The 17,796-nt window shown below is 52.5% G+C and overlaps 1 protein-coding gene across 2 annotated transcripts in view; it reads left to right on the top strand.

Moving 5' to 3' along the window:
* LOC138522052 (antigen peptide transporter 2-like) overlaps positions 1–17,796 on the top strand; it is a 296,928-nt gene that overhangs the window by 94,172 nt on the left and 184,960 nt on the right. For both annotated transcript variants that reach the window (XM_069635282.1, XM_069635283.1), the window contains exon 5: positions 12,991–13,196. In XM_069635282.1, coding sequence (XP_069491383.1) covers positions 12,991–13,196 — 206 coding nt within the window. The remainder of the gene's footprint in view (positions 1–12,990; positions 13,197–17,796) is intronic.

Here is a 17,796-nt window from a genome sequence, read left to right on the forward strand (position 1 = left end):
GAGTTTTGCATGAGGCCTGAATGTACGTATTGTCTGCACCTGCTATCCACCCGGAATACACCCAGGCGGGCACTTGGAATTACTCACTATGGGTACACACACGCACATCACACTCCATACAAAACAGCATAAAGCAGCTGACACAAGGGTATTCGGGTTCAGAACGGCAAGGGTCAATCGCAAAAGAATGTCTGGATAAAATCTCCAATCAAATGTGATCGAAACAGAGCGTCTTCAAGGTCTAGCTTTTAACGTTGGTCTTTGTCTCCGGGTTGTTGGTTCTCAGAGTTCCCGAACCGTCTTCGTTTGTGCCTGGGGTGTAGTCCTTCTGAAGTTCCCAGGTCCCAGGTGAGTAGCAGTGTATAGGTTCCCTGCAGGAAGTACTTTTGGATCTTCCAGTCCAGGTCGTTGCTTCCCTAGGATCTAGGGATCCAGCTCTGGGCTTCATATTTTTCCTGATCACTTGCTCTAGGGTTCTGGTCCCTGGGAGTCTACCGCCCTGATGGTCCCTAGGGTAAGCACTGTGGCCCCAGACGACATTGTCTTGTCCCTACAACTGCCTCTAAAGTCTCCCCTGGGCCATCCTGGTCTATTGGAACCTTTGCGATCTTAAGCCCTCCTGGGTTCAATAGTCCCCCCCACCTTTTTGAGATGTGTGGGTCTGTATTCCCCTCTGGCGCAGCTTTGGTGTCTTAGACTCCCCAATGCTCTTTCCAAAACTCTCTCCTCCAGATGGTATCACCTCCTCCTTCTCCCTCAATACTATCACCTTCCAATCTCCCCTCCAATTATTCTCCCCTCTGCCTCCAGCTCCTTCACAAATGCTGCACAACAGATCTGACTGCTTTTTAAAGTGTGGACTCCCTTCCCCTTGGGAGGTGCTTAGGAGCTGTGGCTCCACCTGAGCTGGGTGGTGTGGGGTGTTCAGATAAATGCACAATGTTTTGAGAGTTGGGTGGACTGGAAGGTAGTGGGCCAGAACTTATATAAGGGCCGGCCAGTCTCTTGGAACTCATAGCTGGCCTGGAGAACTCTCCCCCTAGCATCCCTGCCTTTATTGCCCACTTCACCCGGTGTCCCCCAGTTTCCCCAGTATGTGACTAGACTGTGGACATTCCCCTGGTAAGCATGGGAGTGGTCTGGGGTGTTTCCAATTCCTTTGTCATGGGAGACTTGCCGCTTTGTAACTCCTGCATATGCACCAAATTGGGAGAATAAAATGTTGGATTTCTCTCTCTTGCGTACAAAGCAAGTCTGTTTCAATTTGCCTGCAGGCAATCTTGTATCTGGGGGGCTTCCGCAGCATTATGAGCAGGACTCCCAATTAATAATGTTTCCCTCTGCACTGGCATGGAGGAAAGAAATGTGCCTCATTGCTTGTGTGTGTCTTTCAAGTGTTGTAGCTTTTGTGTCTGGATGTCAAAGGCTTTATTTTCTATGCTGGGGCTTTGGGTCTGGTTTGGGAGCTTGGATGGTTCTCTAAGTGGCTTTACCTTAAGCGCAGGGGTACCTTTAAGGGTCTTCTTCTCCTCTTTAGGCCCTGGGTAAGCATTGGTGTCTCTTTCAGTCCCTGACACCTGCGGTTGCATTGTACACGGTGGCCAAGAACGCACTGCGCATGCATTTCATGCCGCTGGCCAATGCAGACTATGAACGCTTTGTGATGTGCAGTGCCAAACAGAAGGACGATGAGTCGCTGGACACTTTCTATGGATAGCTGTGCTATATGTCCCTGTCGTGTGCCTGGGAGAACCCCCAAACAATGGTCAGGAACCAACTCATACAAGGCTGTGCATCTGGAAAACTGCGCAGGCAAGTATTGCGGGAATCAGGATTCACGCTACCCCGCATATTGGAGTTCGGCAGATGCCATGAGGTGTCAGAGGTGCGGGCATCGAAAATGGATGTAGCATTAGGTCGAGGGAAGACTGAGGATGTGTGTGCCATGGGCTGAGGTCAAGGAGGAAGAGGGGCAGCAGAAGCGCTAGGCATTGTGAGCAATGCCGCATATTGGAGTTCGGCAGATGCCATGAGGTGTCAGAGGTGCGGGGATCGAAAATGGACGCAGCATTACATCCAGGGACGACTGAGGATGTGTGTGTCATGGGCTGAGGTCAAGGAGGAAGAGGGGACGACAGTGTGTGGTGGCCAGCGTGACTGCGGTGCCAGGGCCCTCGAATCCTGCAGCAAGTGTGAGTATGATCTTCTGCACCCCGCAGAATGCCTGGCGCAGGGGTAGGCTTGGGGACACTGTGGGGCACTCGACCACTATACCCGTATGTGCAGGGCTCTGTTGCCGTTTGTGATGCCGAGGGGGTCGGTAAGGGCAGGATTCTTCAGGCCACAGCGCCCTTTCAATGTCTCACAAGTAGACCAGGGGATGATAGCGTGACTCACGAAGATGAAGAGGAGGAGAACATTTTCTTTATCTCGAGTGTCAGTGCGCTACGAGCCACCAACAGAAGGCAGCCACAGTGCCTCATGAAAGCCAACGAGTCGACGGTAACGGTGCTGGTGGGCACAGGGGTGTCAGTCAATGTAATGGCCATGGTGCACTATGATGCCATGGTGGTGCCGCCCACACTGCAGAAGCCAGGGCGCAGATATCCACTTTTGGCGGTGAGCAGTCCATCCCATTGGCCGGAGCATTTGTGGCAAAGGTTGAGCATGGAGGGTCGTCAATCAAGGTCTGATTCTATGTAACGAGCGTCAGCAGCAACACTCTCCTGAGCTGTGTGGCAGCAGAAGCGCTGGGCATTTTGAGCTCCACCTCATCAGTGCATGTGGAAGATGTACAGGTGCTGTTCGCGAAGTACAGCCAGCTCTTCTAAGGAATAGGCCGTATGGCCGGTGAACCAGTGAGGCTGCATATTGACGAGTCGATACAGCCGATTGCGCTCATGCACCGCAGAGTCCTATTCCATCTGCGGGATCTGGTCGACAAATAACTGGATAATTTAGTGGCACTGGACATCATTTAGAAGGTGGATGGACTGACTCTGTGGGTGTCTCCAATAGTCATCGCCAGGAAGCCAAAGCAACCTGATTCAGTGAGGATTTCTGTGGACATGCAGCTCACTAACAAGGCCATCAAGTGTGAAAGACATATCACGCCCACGATTGATGACATCATTGCGGAATTGCAAGGGGCACAATTCTTTTCAAAGCTTGACCTACGGACGGGATACCCTTAAGTGGTGTTGCATCCAGACTCACGGTACATAACCACCTTTACCATGCACCGAGGCCTCTATAGATACAAGTGCCTGAGCTTCATGGTTTCTTCAGCGGCGGAGGTGTTCCAAAACATCATCCGTGGGGCCCTGGCGGTTTTGGATGGGGTCCTCAACATCAGTGACGACATCCTGGAGTTTGAAAAGACTGAGGCGGAACACATGGAGAGGCTTGTGAGAACTCTGGAGTGGCTGCAGGCGCTCGGACTGACCTTGCACAAGGAAAAATGCGAATACCTCAAGAAGAACATTGAGTTTTTTGGGTTCGTGTTCAAGGAGGGAGGCGTGTCACCTGACTCCCGAAAGGTCAAATACATTGTGGAGGGGAGTCCCCCAGAGAATGTGTCTGAAGTCCGAAGCTTCCTGGGTATGGTCACCAACTGTGGCTGGTTTATCCGGAACCTAGCCTCCAGGTCTGAGACCGTGAGAAGTCTCACCAAGAAAGAAGACACGTGGCAGTGGGGTCCGCTGGAGCAGTCCGCATTCGAAGATGTGAAGGGAGCGCTGACGGCGGAGGACACCATGGCATTTTTCGATCTGTCCCTGACATCAGAGATCGTGCTGGATGCCAGCCCTTTTGGTATGGGTGCAGTCCTCACCCAGACGGACGCTAATGGGGAGGTCGGACCGATCGCTTATGACAGCATGGCACTGTCGGAGACAGAGCATCGCTACTCGCAAATTGAGAGGGAGGCCCTGGCAGTCTTCTGAGGGGGCCAGCATTTTCGCCTATACATACTGGGATGGCTGGTGATGGTGGTAAGTGACCTCCTGCTGCCGATCATGACTGGCTCATCTTCCAAACCTCCAGCCCAGATTGAGAGGTGGATGCTGGCACTCCTGGATTATGGGGTCTTGTTGGTGTATCGGCCAGGCAGTAACAACGCTGCAGATTATCTGTCTAGGCACCCCAGAGGCGAGGTTGAAGGATGTGGAAACATCAGTGGGGAGGAAGTAGGCGAACACAGGAGGCTAGTCGTGGAGGCGGCAACCCCACACTCAGTGCCTCTCCAAGAGCTGGAAAAGGCGGCGGCCGAGGACGAGTGCTTCCTAATACTAAAGGCGGAACGTCAGCAAGGGTCATGGATTCCGGTGGTGGCTATGACAAAAGGTATGGTTCCCGGACCTTGAGAGACGGGTGGAGGAGTTTGTGTTGGCCTGCGAGTGGTGCCAGGCGACTGCCCCAGCACAGAGAAAGCCCCTTATCGAGACGATGCCCCGAGGAACGAGGTCCAGGGAAAACTTCCATGCAGATTTTGGGTCCACAGGCTGGGACACTAATTTCCTGGTGGTGGTGGTTGAGTGGTCACGGTACTCTGAGGTCGAGTTCATTGAATCGGTCTCTTTTGACAAGGTGGCCGTGGCCGTAGAAAAGATCTTTGCCACTCGCGGCCTGCCTCAGACCCTGTGTTCAGACAACAGACCGCCGTTCCAAGGGGATAGCTTCGCCCAGCTGATGGGAGATTACGGAATGCAGCACGGGAATATTACACCAGTCTGGACCTGTGCCAATGGTGAAGCTGAGAGGTTCATGAGGTCTCTGAACAAGGAGTTTTGCATCGCTCATGGCCAAGGCCACTGCCTGCAGTGGGCGCTGTATCAGTTCCTGAGGGTATATAGAGCCACCCATCAGGCACCCACTGGAGTGGCACCAGCAGGGACAATGTTTCGGCGGTGTCCGAGGGGTCTTATCCCTGAAGTGCGGGAGCGGGAACCGGCCGTAATTGATGATGCTCAGGTGGAGCGTGAAAGGAGACTCCGGACGGAGAGGGAGAACATCAGGAGAGGGCTCTGGCCCCAACAGCAGACTCCTGGGGATGAAGTGCTCCGGAAGAACAGGCATCCACAAGGCAAGCTTTCACTAACTTATGAGCCTGGTCCGATGGACGTTGTGGCGGTGCGTGGCTCGATGGTGACTGCATCTGTTACCCGTAATGCCAGTTTCTTCAAGAAGATGGGTGAGACTAGGCCAGAGACGATCCTGTGGTGAGATACTGGACGACGGCGGTGGCCTGGCCCGGCCCATCCGCTGAGTCCCCTAGGTCGAGGGCACGCAGGTGAGGAGGGCCTGATCTGGGAAGTGGGCAGGAGGTATCCCCAAAGGGGGAAGCCTGCCTATTTCAATGACTATGTGATGGACCCCTGAACTGGTGGGCCCAGCCCACGGGCAAAACAGTGACTTGTGGGACTGGGAGGAAAACGAATAAAGGGGTCTTTATTTTGTGGGCTGTGTAATTTATTTATTTATGTATTTATTTTTATTTATTTGCATTTATAAAGCGCACAAACAGCCCTGGGGCATCGTGGCGCTGTTACAGAGGGCTTATCTTAACATATGAAACACAGCAGTGGTGACAAAGCATGGAATAACAGATGTAGAGCTCAAGATACAGAAGGAGAAAGTACTTTTTGCAGTTGGTGGGTTACAGAGAAACAGCATGTGTAGGCAGGTAGATACATTTACAGTAGATGCATTTAGCAGAACAGTAGGGTTTTTAGTGTTCTCCAGCATGGGGTCTGGCATGGATTCACATGCTCATGAATATTCCCCGTCGTCAGGCTGGGAATCCTCGGTAAAGAAAAAATCAGTATTAGTTTTGTTTCTGATCTGTCTTTCTTAGTAGTAACCAATCACTGATATCTGGGTCATACTGCCCCCAGCCAATGACTGCCCTCTCCCTAAAACCCCGCCTCTGGCTGCCATCCTCAGATTTTTACCGCACGCTCAAGTGTTGGGAGTTCACGTGCTTTAGCTCTCGAGTTTTTGCTGCGTTTTCGCGCTTTTTCATGAGATTTTCTAATTTTTTCGGTTTAATCGAGCCTCAAGCTCCACCGTTTCTACTTCCGATAACGGGGACCCATTTCGGAATTCTTCTACGCCCCTCAAAGGTGAAGTTAACGTCGAGTTTACGCTTCTTGGAGGATTCCGGAAGATCTGCGGCCTACCTCAACGGACATGGCCCAGGACAAGGGAAGCTCGACGCCCGGATCCAAGCTGTTCAGGTGCTGCCCTGGATGCGGATTACAAAACGTTTTCAAGGAGGACGAGCATTCGCGATGTCTCTACTGCCTTCATGAGGACAAGACGCACGTGGAGAAGGACTGTGCGTTCTGCAAGAACCTTTCGGAACGGACCAAACAAGATCGTCGTTCCCACCTCGCCGCCTGGCTGGAGAAGGGCACAGCAGGTGAGAAGGTGAAGAAAAAGTCTGAGCGGGCTTCTAAGTCCTGTGAGGGCGCCCCAGCGACAGGGGCCCAACAGAAGGCCAAGCACCGCGAGTCCGCGGGCACCGGGAGCGCCGAAAGGTCAAGCTCTTAGGCTGCCAGGCAGGGCGCGACTTCCCTGGCATGTTCAACCACGAGCCAGCGCTCTGGTTCGGGGCAGAGGAAGTCCGAGAACCCGGGTAAGCTGCTGGAGTGGCCCCGGTCGATCTCGAAGGGGGAGCGAGGCGCTGACTCTCCCCACAAGGCGAAGGCCCAGGACGCACCTAAGGTGGTGAGGGCTTTGATCCAGCCGGCAAAAGCCTCTATCGAAGTGGTCGCTGCGACCCTAGCGAAGCCGGCTGAGACTACGCCAGTGGAATCGGCCTCTGGGCCCAGAGTATCCCTGCCACCGCGGAGGAAATCCTCTTTCCAGCCCATCGTTAAGACCCCCGTGAAGTCCCCGGCGGAAAAAGAGGGGGGGGAGGGCGGTGGCCATTACAGACTCGGAATCAGCCTCTGAGGAGGAGCTCGTGGAAACCGAGAAGGGCCTCAACGAGAGGTTCATAGGCCTCAACGAGAGGTTCGAGAAGGTTCGATCCCAGGGGACGGTCCCCGCTGACGTGATCGAAGAGAGCGACGATGGCGACGAAGAGGGCCCAGTGAAGCGGCCACCCCATCCGTCGCAGCCATTACCCGAGCCCCAGGATAGCTCAGCAGCCATTTTGTTGGCGATCCAATCCTTATGTACCGAGATAAGGACGAGATTACCACAGACCCCGACAGAAGATCCAGTACCAGGCCCGTCGGTAAACCATCCGAACAAGCGGAGGAGAGTCCACCCCTCTCTGCCCTTCGTGCCCGCGAGGCCTGTGGACCCCTCAACCCCCTCGCCGGACCCTAGAGAGGATACGGCGATGAATACAGCGACGGGGACGGACGACGACGGCGGCGATGACACAGCGGACATCCCGTCATCACCCCCCCCCCCTCGGGCTTCTCCAGCCGACGAAATTGGCTCCTTTCACGCCATGATAACCAGGGCATCCGAGCTCTTTCAGCTCTGCCCTGAAGAACAAAAAAAGGAAGGGTTTCTTTACCAACGACGAGAGGCCAAGAGGAAGACGGTCCTCACAGTGACTTTGCTCTACGACATCTGGGACGAGGGGCTTGCTGTCCTCAAGAACCCTTCCACGACACCCGCCAAGAGGGACAGGTACGAGAAGAAGTACCAAGTCCCCGATGCCGCCCCTTTGTGCCTCAGGGCCCAGCCCACGCCGGACTCTGTCGTCTCGGCATCGGCTAAGAAGAAAGCAGCGGGTGCGGCGGCTTCAACTTCCACTTCCCCGCCGGACAGCGAAGGCAAGAAGTTGGACTCCATGGGACAACGAGTCATCTCGTCGGCGGCGACGACGATTAAGGCGGCCAGTGCCTTAGCGATCGTGGCCTGCTACGACAGGGAGCTCTGGTTCTTTCTATCTAACGACAAGAGGGCGGAGGCCCTACAAATTCTGCAGGAAGGCGAGGTGGCATCGGATCACGCCATAACGGTGGCAACGGACATTGCCGATACTGGATTTCGCCAATTGGGCAACAGAGTTTGCCTCCGACGACGAGGATGGCTCAAGGCGACAGACTTTCTCCAGGACGTCCAGACCAGAGTGTTGGATATGCCGTTCGACGGCAACAACCTTTTTGGTAAGGCGGTGGATGAGTCTCTCCAGGCCATCAAGACCGACTCGGAGACAGCCTGGGCCCTAGGGGTACTTCAACAACGACGGCCCTTTCGGAGCTCCGGAGGCAGACAGGGTGCCTCCAAAGGATCTAGCGGTGGCTCTTCCACTTACCGCCAGGCCGCCCGCTCCTCTTCCCAGAAGGCCTACAGAGGTCACGGAAAGCAAGGGGGATCCCGCCGTCGTCGCCGAGGAGGCCAAGGCGGCAAGGCCGACTCCAAGCAAGACTGACCCGGCCGTGTCGTTGGGCCCCCACCGAAGCACCCCGGTGGGAGGCCGGCTGACGAAGTTCGTCAGCGTGTGGGAGTCCATCTCCACCGACCGTTGGGTGCTGGACACTCTGGCCAACGGGCACTCGCTGGAATTCCAAAAGAAGTGCCCTCACATTCCTCCTGTGGCCAGGAAGGAGAATCACATCCCTCAACTGCTGTTGCTGGTAAGGGCGATGCTCAAGAAAGGTGCCATCGAGCTCGTCCCCAGGAGGCTCCGGGGCTCCGGAGTGTACTCAAGGTACTTCCTCATCAGAAAGAAGACAGGCGGTTGGCGCCCCATCCTGGACCTGCGTCGGTTAAACAAATACATCAAGGTGCAGAAATTCAGGATGGTCACCCTCCAGCACGCGCTGGGACAGCTGGAGGAGGGCGACTTCCTATCGTCGTTGGACCTGGAGGATGCTTACTTCCACACCCCCATTCTAAAAGGGCACAGGAAGTTTCTCAGGTTCGTGGTTCAGGGACGCCACTACCAATTCAGAGCCCTACCCTTCGGATTAAAGTCGGCACCCAGGGTATTCACCAAGTGCCTGGCACTAGTGCCGGCGCGGCTGCGCCTGCAGGGGCTTCACGTCTACCCCTACCTGGACGACTGGCTAATCCGGGCAAGGACAAGAGAACTCGCCGTCGAACACACAGCGAGGACCGTCCGGCTGCTCACGGAACTGGGGTTCTCCATCAACTACCCCAAATCCCACCTGGTTCCGTCGCAAGTAGCACTGTTTCTGGGAGCGAAGCTCGATACAGTGGGGCAATTGGCTTCCCCGTCAGAGGAGAGGACGAAGACCATCCTGGGCAAGGTGCGGCGCCTGCTAGCCACGGACGTGGCCAGGGTGAGGTACATCAAGTCCCTCCTCGGGATGATGTCCTCATGCATCTATCTGGTACCCCTTTGCAGACTTTGGATGCGTCCGCTACAGGAGTTCCTCGACGCCCGCTGGTTTCAGGCGACGGGCTGCTTCGAGGACAGGATCCCTCTCGACGAGGAGTTCCGTCAGGCGATCCTATGTTGGGGTACCCGTGCTCACCTCACTACAGGCACGGACTTTCAAACCCCGGCGTTCAGGAGACGGTGACGACGGACGCATCCCTGGAGGGTTGGGGGGCCCACACCGGAGATCTCCACGCAAGAGTCCTTTGGCTTCCGGAGGAGAGGTCTCTCCACATCAACATTCTGGAGCTCCGAGCAGTGTTCTGGGCGCTCAAGTCGTTCCTTCCGTCCCTCAAGGACAAAGTGGTGAGGATCTTCACCGATAAACCACCACGATGTTCTACATACGGAAGCAGGGGGGGCACCAGATCCCCAGCCCTATCCAAGGAGGCCCAGGATCTGTGGCACTGGGCCGTCGCCCAGGGGATGTTTCTGGTTCCTTTCCTCTTGGTAGGAATAAAAAACACCATCGCCGACTCACTCAGCAGGGAGCTGCGCTCGTGCCACGAGTGGGAACTACGTCAGGACCAGGTGGATCGGCTCTTTCGACGATGGGGCAAACCCCGGATCGACCTTTTCGCGACGGCGACAAACTCCAAGTGCCAGAGGTTCGCCAGCAGGTTCCCGCAGCCGGGGAGCATGGGCGAGGCTTTCTCGTTCCCCTGGGACGGCTTGTTTCTATACGCGTTCCCTCCGTTGCCGTTGCTGCTCCGCCTCATCAACCAGCTCAAGAAGTCCAGGTGCAGAATGATCCTCGTCGCACCGGCGTGGCCGAGGCAGATCTGGTTCCTGGACCGTCTGGATTTGTCAACGTCCCCACCAGTCAAGCTGCTGGCGGACGCAGATCTTCTCTCCAGAGAAGGAGGCGCCATTCTCCATCACGACCCACAGCCGCTGAACTTGCAGGCCTGGCTCCTGCAGCACTAGAGTTTGGAGGGTACAATATCCCGGCTGACTGCAGAGAGGTTCTTGCAAAAGTCAAGGCGTCCTCAACTCTTAAGTGTTACGGTCATAAGTGGAAGAGGTTCTCTGTCTGATGCCATGCACAGAAGATTAACCCTCTGTGGATTACGGCCCCTCAAGTACTGCCGTACCTACTGTCGCTGGCCAAAGCTGGTCTGACTCACACCTCCATCAAAATACATCTGGCTGCCATCTCCCAATATACCAGGACTACGGGACGGGCGTCCTTGTGGTCTCATCACCTGGTGAAGGAATTTATGAAGGGACTATTCCGATCGTTCCCGCTGGTGAATGCTCCTTCCCCGACGTGGGAGCTTAATGTGGTGCTGACCAGGCTCATGGGGGGCCCCATTCGAGCCTATGCATTCGGTGCCTTTGAATTTCCTGTCATGGGAGACAGCGTTCCTCGTGGGCATCACCTCCGCACGACGAGTGGGAGAGATCCAGGCCCTATGTTGCAAGCCTCCATACTTGACTTTTCATGACACGAGGGTGGTGCTAAGGACGCACCCCTCCTTCATGCCCAAGGTGCCGTCGCACTTCCACCTCAACGAGCCCTTGGTGTTACCAGTTTTCTTCCCGTCGCCTTCGACGCCGGCCGAGAGGACTTTGCACTCGCTGGATGTATCTAGAGCGCTGAAGTTCTACGTGGACCGCACAAAGATTTTTTGGAAGACGTCACAACTGTTTGTGAACTTTGGGTCTGTGAATCAAGGGAAGGCTCTCTCGAAGATTTCCATTTCCAGATGGCTCTCCGGCTGCATCATGCACTGTCACCGGTTGGCAAACCGACCGCTGCCTGGCCACCCGAGAGCCCATTCGACCAGAGCGATCACTGCTACCACGGCGTTCCTGTCTGGTGTGCCCCTGCTGGACATCTGCAGGGCTGCTATGTGGAGGTCGACGCACACCTTCACAAGATTCTACTTCGTCGATCGGGACTCCAGGGAGGAGTCCAGGGTCGGCCAAGCAGTGCTGCGCAACCTATTTGCCTAAGGTGAGCCTGAGGAGGAGGTAAGAATTGCTTAATGTTGAGTTTTGGATGTAATGCTTAATGTTGAGCCTTTGCCACCTCCCGTGGTTGTGCATGTGTATACTGCTATGTATTCTTATATTCATGAGCATGTGAATCCATGCCAGACCCCATGCTGGAGAAGGAACAAGTTACTTACCTGTAACTGTTATTCTCCAGCATGGGTCTGGCATGGATTCACATGCGAACCCTCCCACCTACCCCTCTGCGGCTCTTCACTTGGTCATACTGCCACTTTGCGTGCTACCAAATCTGAGGATGGCTGCCAGAGTCGGGGCTTAGGGAAAGGGCAGTCATTGGCTGGGGGCAATATGACCCAGAGATCAGTGATTGGTTACTACTAGGAAAGACAGATCAGAAACGAAACTGATACTGATTTTATCTTTACCGAGGATTCCCGGCCTGACTACTGGGAATATTCATGAGCATGTGAATCCATGCCAGACCCATGCTGGAGAACAACAGTTACAGGTAAGTAACTTGTTCCTTTTGCGGAAGGTGGAGTAGGATCTTTCATTTCTTAGTTTGGTGGGCAGGGCATTCCAGTTTTTGGGGGCGAGGTGCTGAGTGATGCCTCTCCACCGCGTGTGCCACATACAACATTCCTGTCTCTGCCTCGTGCCTTAGTGTGGGTAATCAGTTGAGGCGGTTTAAGGATCCCTGTAGACCTCCTTCTGAGTGCACCATCCACTAGCTCGGGGCAGCCCCTTAGACCACACCACTGTTGGTCTCTAAGTTTAGGCACTCTCGCTCTCCTCCATGAATTCATACTCAGGATCTGCAGTCTCTCTCTCTCTCTCTCTCTCTCTCTCTCTCTCTCTCTCTCTCTCTCTCTCTCTCTCTCTCTCTCTCTCTCTTCTCTCTCTCTCGCTCTGTACTGCTTTCTTTCTAACTCTCTGTCTCTCTGCGGCTCTCTCTTTCTCTCTCTTTCTGCCTCTCTCTCTTCTTCTCTCTGTCTCTCCTGCAATTTTCCATACTTTGGAGTAGCAACAAAGATGGCTGACTCATTTGATGTAACATGATTGTATGTTTGATATCTTTTTAAAGAGGTTCACTGTCTTTATTCAAAATAAATGTGCTCGCTTGTCTCCATGGGCTGTTAATTGTGAAATTTTTACACTTTACGATGTGGCTGCATGGACACTTCTCACAATATATATAAACACAGTGTATTATGGGAAAGCAAGATGGCAGCCTCCGTACCCTTCTCATACAGTAGACAAAGGGCCGGGGGTTTGTATGAAAAGAGGTGACTGTTAAAGAACAAACTGCCAGGAGCAGGTTATAAGGGGTTTAAGAAGGTTTCATCATGTCTTTGCTCCCCTTACGGTGTGTGTGTAGATGCGTGTGTGCGTATATCAAAATAGTGGACGCATTTAGTCTTTAGGAAATGTATGCCTTCTCCTTACTTTTGGGGGATTGTCACCCCAGCCCTCAGCAACATGTGCGGTTCAGTTTTAGAGAATCCTCGGGGCTGAGCAAATGAGCACCAGACCGCAACATAGCTAAACAATTGCATATCCAAACAAGGTTTTGCCTCCTGGTGTGGATATGGGGGGAAGGAAAGGCATTGTTGTGAGTTTGTTTTGAGTGCTGACTCACTTTCTTTGATGGCCCTGTACAGGGGAGATCACCTCGCGACTCTCCACAGACACCGCCAGCATGAGTCGATCCATCGCCGCTAATGTGAACATTTTCCTGCGCAGTGTGGTGAAGGCGATCGCAACATACGTCTTCATGCTCAACATCTCCTGGCAGCTGACATTGATAACTTCCCTGGACTTGCTGATAACGGCACTGGTGCAGACTGGGTACAACCACTTCTCTGAGGTACTGCGTGCATTCTACTGGCTGGGTTTTCCTCCATGGGTCTTGGGGACCTCCCCTGACCCACACAATCTAACACACTGCTCTGGGGTACTGCGTGCATCCCACTAGTTGGGTGCTCCTCCATGTGTCCTGGGGACCTCCCCTGACCCACACAATCTAACGCACTACTCTGGGGTACTGCGTGCATCCCACTAGCTGGGTGCTCCTCCATGTGTCCTGGGGATCTCCCCTGAGACACACAATCTTCCACACTACCGAGGAAATGTGCACATGCCACTAGCTTTCTCTTACACCATGTGTCCAGGTTATGGGGATCTCCCCTGACCCACACAATCTTCCAAACTACCCTGAACGACTGCACACATTCCACTAGCTGGGTCTTACTCCATGAGTCATGAGGACATCCCCTGACCCACACAATCTAATGCACTACTCTGGGGTACTGGATACATCACACTAGCTGGGTCTTCCTCCATGAGTCATGAGGATATCTCCAGACCCACACAATCTTCCACAAAACCCTGCAGTAGTACACACATTCCACTTGCTGGGTCTTCCTCCTTGAGTCATGAGCACATCCCCTGATCCACACAATCTTCCACACTGCCCTGAGATAGTACACCCGTCCCACTAGCTGGGTCTTCCTACATGGGTCATGAGCACATCCCCTGCCCCACATCATTTTCCACACTACCCTGTGGTATTACACACATCCGACTAGCCTGGTCTTCCTCCACGAGTCACAAAGGCCATCCCCAGACCCACACAATCTTCCACAATACCATGCGGTAGTACACACATCCCACTAGCTGGGTCTCCCCTCATGAGTCATGAGGATATCCCCTGCCCCACATAATGGTCCACACTACCCTGTGGTAGTACACACATCCCACTAGCTGGGTCTTTCTCCATGAGTCATGAGGATATCCCCTGCCCCCACACTACCCTAAGGTACTACACACATCCCACTAGCTTTGTCTTACTCTATGAGTCATGAGGATATCTCCAGACCCACACAATGTTCCACACTACCCTGCTGTAGTACACATATCCCACTAGCTGGGTCTTCCTTCATGTGTCATGAGGACATCCCCTGACCCACACAATCTAACACACTTCTCTAAGGTACTGTGTGCATCACACTAGCTGGGTCTTCCTCCAGGAGTCATGAGGATATCTCCAGACCCACACAATCTTCCACACTACCCTGCTGTAGTACACACATCCCACTAGCTTGTTCTTCCTCCGTGAGTCATGAGGATATCTCCAGACCCACACAATCTTCCACACTGCCCTGAGATAGTACACCCTTCCCACTAGCTGGGTCTTCCTACATGGGTCATGAGCACATCCCCTGCCCCACATCATTTTCCACACTACCCTGTGGTATTACACACATCCGACTAGCCTGGTCTTCCTCCATGAGTCACAAAGGCCATCCCCAGACCCACACAATCTTCCACAATACCCTGCGGTAGTACACATATCCCGCTATCTTGGTCTTCCTCCATGAGTCATGAGGATATCTTCAGACCCACACAATCTTCCACACTACCCTGCTGTAGTACACACATCCCACTAGCTTGGTCCTCTTCCATGAGTCATGAGGATATCCCCTGCCCCACACAATGGTCCACACTACCCTGTGGTAGTACACACATCCCACTAGCTGGGTCTTCCTCCATGAGTCATGAGGATATCTCCAGACCCACACAATCTTCCACACTACCCTGCTGTAGTACACACATCCCACTAGCTTGGTCCTCTTCCATGAGTCATGAGGATATCTTCAGACCCACACAATCTTCCACACTACCCTGCTGTAGTACACACATCCCACTAGTTTGGTCTTTTATGAGTCATGTGGACATCCCCTGATCCGCACAATCTGCCACACTACCCTACGGTAGTACACACATTCCAATAGCTGCGTCCTCCATGGGTCAAGAGGACATCCCCTGATCCACACAATGTTCCACACTACCCTGTGGTAGTACACACATCCCACTAGCTGGGTATTCCTTCATGTGTCATGAGGACATCCCCTGACCCACACAATCTAACACACTTCTCTAAGGTACTGTGTGCATTCCACTGGTTGGGTTTTCCTCCACGAGTCATGAGGACATCCCCTGCCCCAGACATCCCCTGCCCCACACAATCTTCCACACTACCCTGCTGTAGTACACATATCCCACTAGCTGGGTCTTACTCCAAGAGTCATGAGGATATCCCCTGCCCCACATAATCTTCCACACTACCCTGCTGCATTTCACGCATCCCACTAGCTGGGTTTTCCTCCATGAGTCATGAGGATATCTCCAGACCAACACCATGTTCCACACTACCCTGTGGTAGTACTCACATCCCACTAGCTGGGTCTTCCTCCATGAGTCATGAGGACATCCCCTGCCCCACACAATCTTCCACACTAGCCTGCGGTAGTACACACATCACACGAGCTTGGTCTTCCTACATGAGTCATGACCGCATTTCCTGATCCTCACAATCTTCCACACTACCCTTTGGTAGTACATACATCCCTCTAGCCTGGTCTTCCTCCATGAGTCCCGAGGACATCCCCAGACCCACACAATCTTCCACACTACCCTATGGTAGTACGCATATCCCACTAGCTTGATCTTCCTCCATGAGTCATGAGGATATGTCCAGACCCACACAATTTTCCACACTACCCTGTGGTACTGCCCACATCCCACTAGCTTGGTCTTGCTCCATGAGTCATGAGGATATCTCCAGACCCACACAATCTTCCACACTACCCTGCTGTAGTCCACACATCCCACTAGCTTGTTCTTCCTCCATAAATCATGAGGACATCCCCTGCCCCACACAATCCTCCACACTACCATGCTGTAGTACACATATCCCACTAGCTGGGTCTTACTCCATGAGTCATGAGGATATCTCCAGACCCACACAATCTTCCGCACTACCCTGCGGTAGTACACACATCACACTAGCTTTGTTTCCATCCATGTGTCGTCATGGTGACATCCTCTCGCACATGATTTTCCTCACATCTAGTAAACGCCCCAAATTCATGTAACAATTTTACATTATAAAAGCAAAATGTAAGACAAAATTGTAAAACAAATGAATAGATGATTCTAATATCACATATTCCATAAAGTGCATTTCAGTTAAGAACAAACATGACATTCATATTTGTACAATCAATAAATACATATTTCAAATCAATTATATTTGCAATTTAAAACAAATGCTATACAGTTAGAATATATGAGATCCATAGAGAAGACAAGTTCTTATTGACTGTCTTTCTTCGATGACTCCATGCGCGCCATACAATGTATAATTTCAGGTAATTAGCCGAGCTTCTACAATGTTTGAAAGAATCTGCCAATTTTCTGATAGCAACTTTACTAATAATCGGAAAGAAATATTTGGATCTAATGTGCAAACAACTGAACATAAAATGAACGGGAGATTACATTTCTCGTAATTCACAAGAGCTGAGTATTTGATGGTTTTCACTCTTTTCCCACTTCCCAAATATGGAAAAAAACAGGCAACAACTGTAGGGTGAAGATAAAAGGTCAACATATTGCTCATGGCCAGACCATATTTTAATTGCTACATAATCCATTGCAAGATGTTTTGATAAAATTCAATTTATATGCTGTTACAGAATTCCCAAAATTTGCTTTTTACCAATACTTTACCCTCCTTGTTCACCAGTTTCCGAATGGTTAACAGAGGTTTTATTAACAAAATCCCTGAACTAGCCCTGTTTCTAGGATGGGGTTTCCTATCTAGGAAAGACAATAACAAAGGTCTGATCGCATCGCGAAATCCAATCTGCCCATCAGAGAACTACCAAGCCAACCTCTCCCATCAGGCGAACTACTCTCACTTAAACTCTCGCTCCATAACACTGCCTCACTTACCTTCCACCTCATATACAGACCGCAGACCCTCTCCAATGCTTCGACGAGGATATAGCCCTCCTCCTGTCCAACAATACCAAGACTACCTCAAGAATCATCATTCTAGGTGACTTCAATTTAGGCCTCAATGACAGCTTTGGCATCAATGCCTCTGCCATACACAACACAATTGCTTCTCTAGGATTCACCCAGTGCATTGATCTTGCCACCCACGACAAAGGCCTAACCCTAGACTGGCTTGCTGACCTGAATGGGTCGACTTGTATCGCAGCTAACTCTCCTTGCCCTTGGTCTGACCATAACGTCATTACCTTCACCACCCGGCTCAAAACCCGCTCAAAACCGCTCCTCAACTTGCCCAGCATCACTTACGAGAAACACACGCAATATTAACTGCACCAACATGCTCCCCTTGTTGCGACCAATTACAAATTACACCCACTCAACTGCCAACCCAGCCTACATGGTAGAGCTTTACAATGCCACGCTCCTACAGGCTCTCGACAAAATAGCACCACTGAGACTTTGCAAACCCAAACCAGCAGCCCATCTCAACTCCTGGTATACACCCAGCCTCAAACACTTAAGATGCATCAAACGAGCCGCTGAGTCCTCATGGGAAATCTCACCTACTAAAGCCAGTAGAGAACTCTTCCTCACCTCTGCTA

The sequence above is a fragment of the Ambystoma mexicanum genome, chromosome 13 (assembly GCF_040938575.1).
Source record: "Ambystoma mexicanum isolate Mex_15411 chromosome 13, UKY_AmexF1_1, whole genome shotgun sequence".
Taxonomy (NCBI): Eukaryota; Metazoa; Chordata; class Amphibia; order Caudata; family Ambystomatidae; genus Ambystoma; species Ambystoma mexicanum.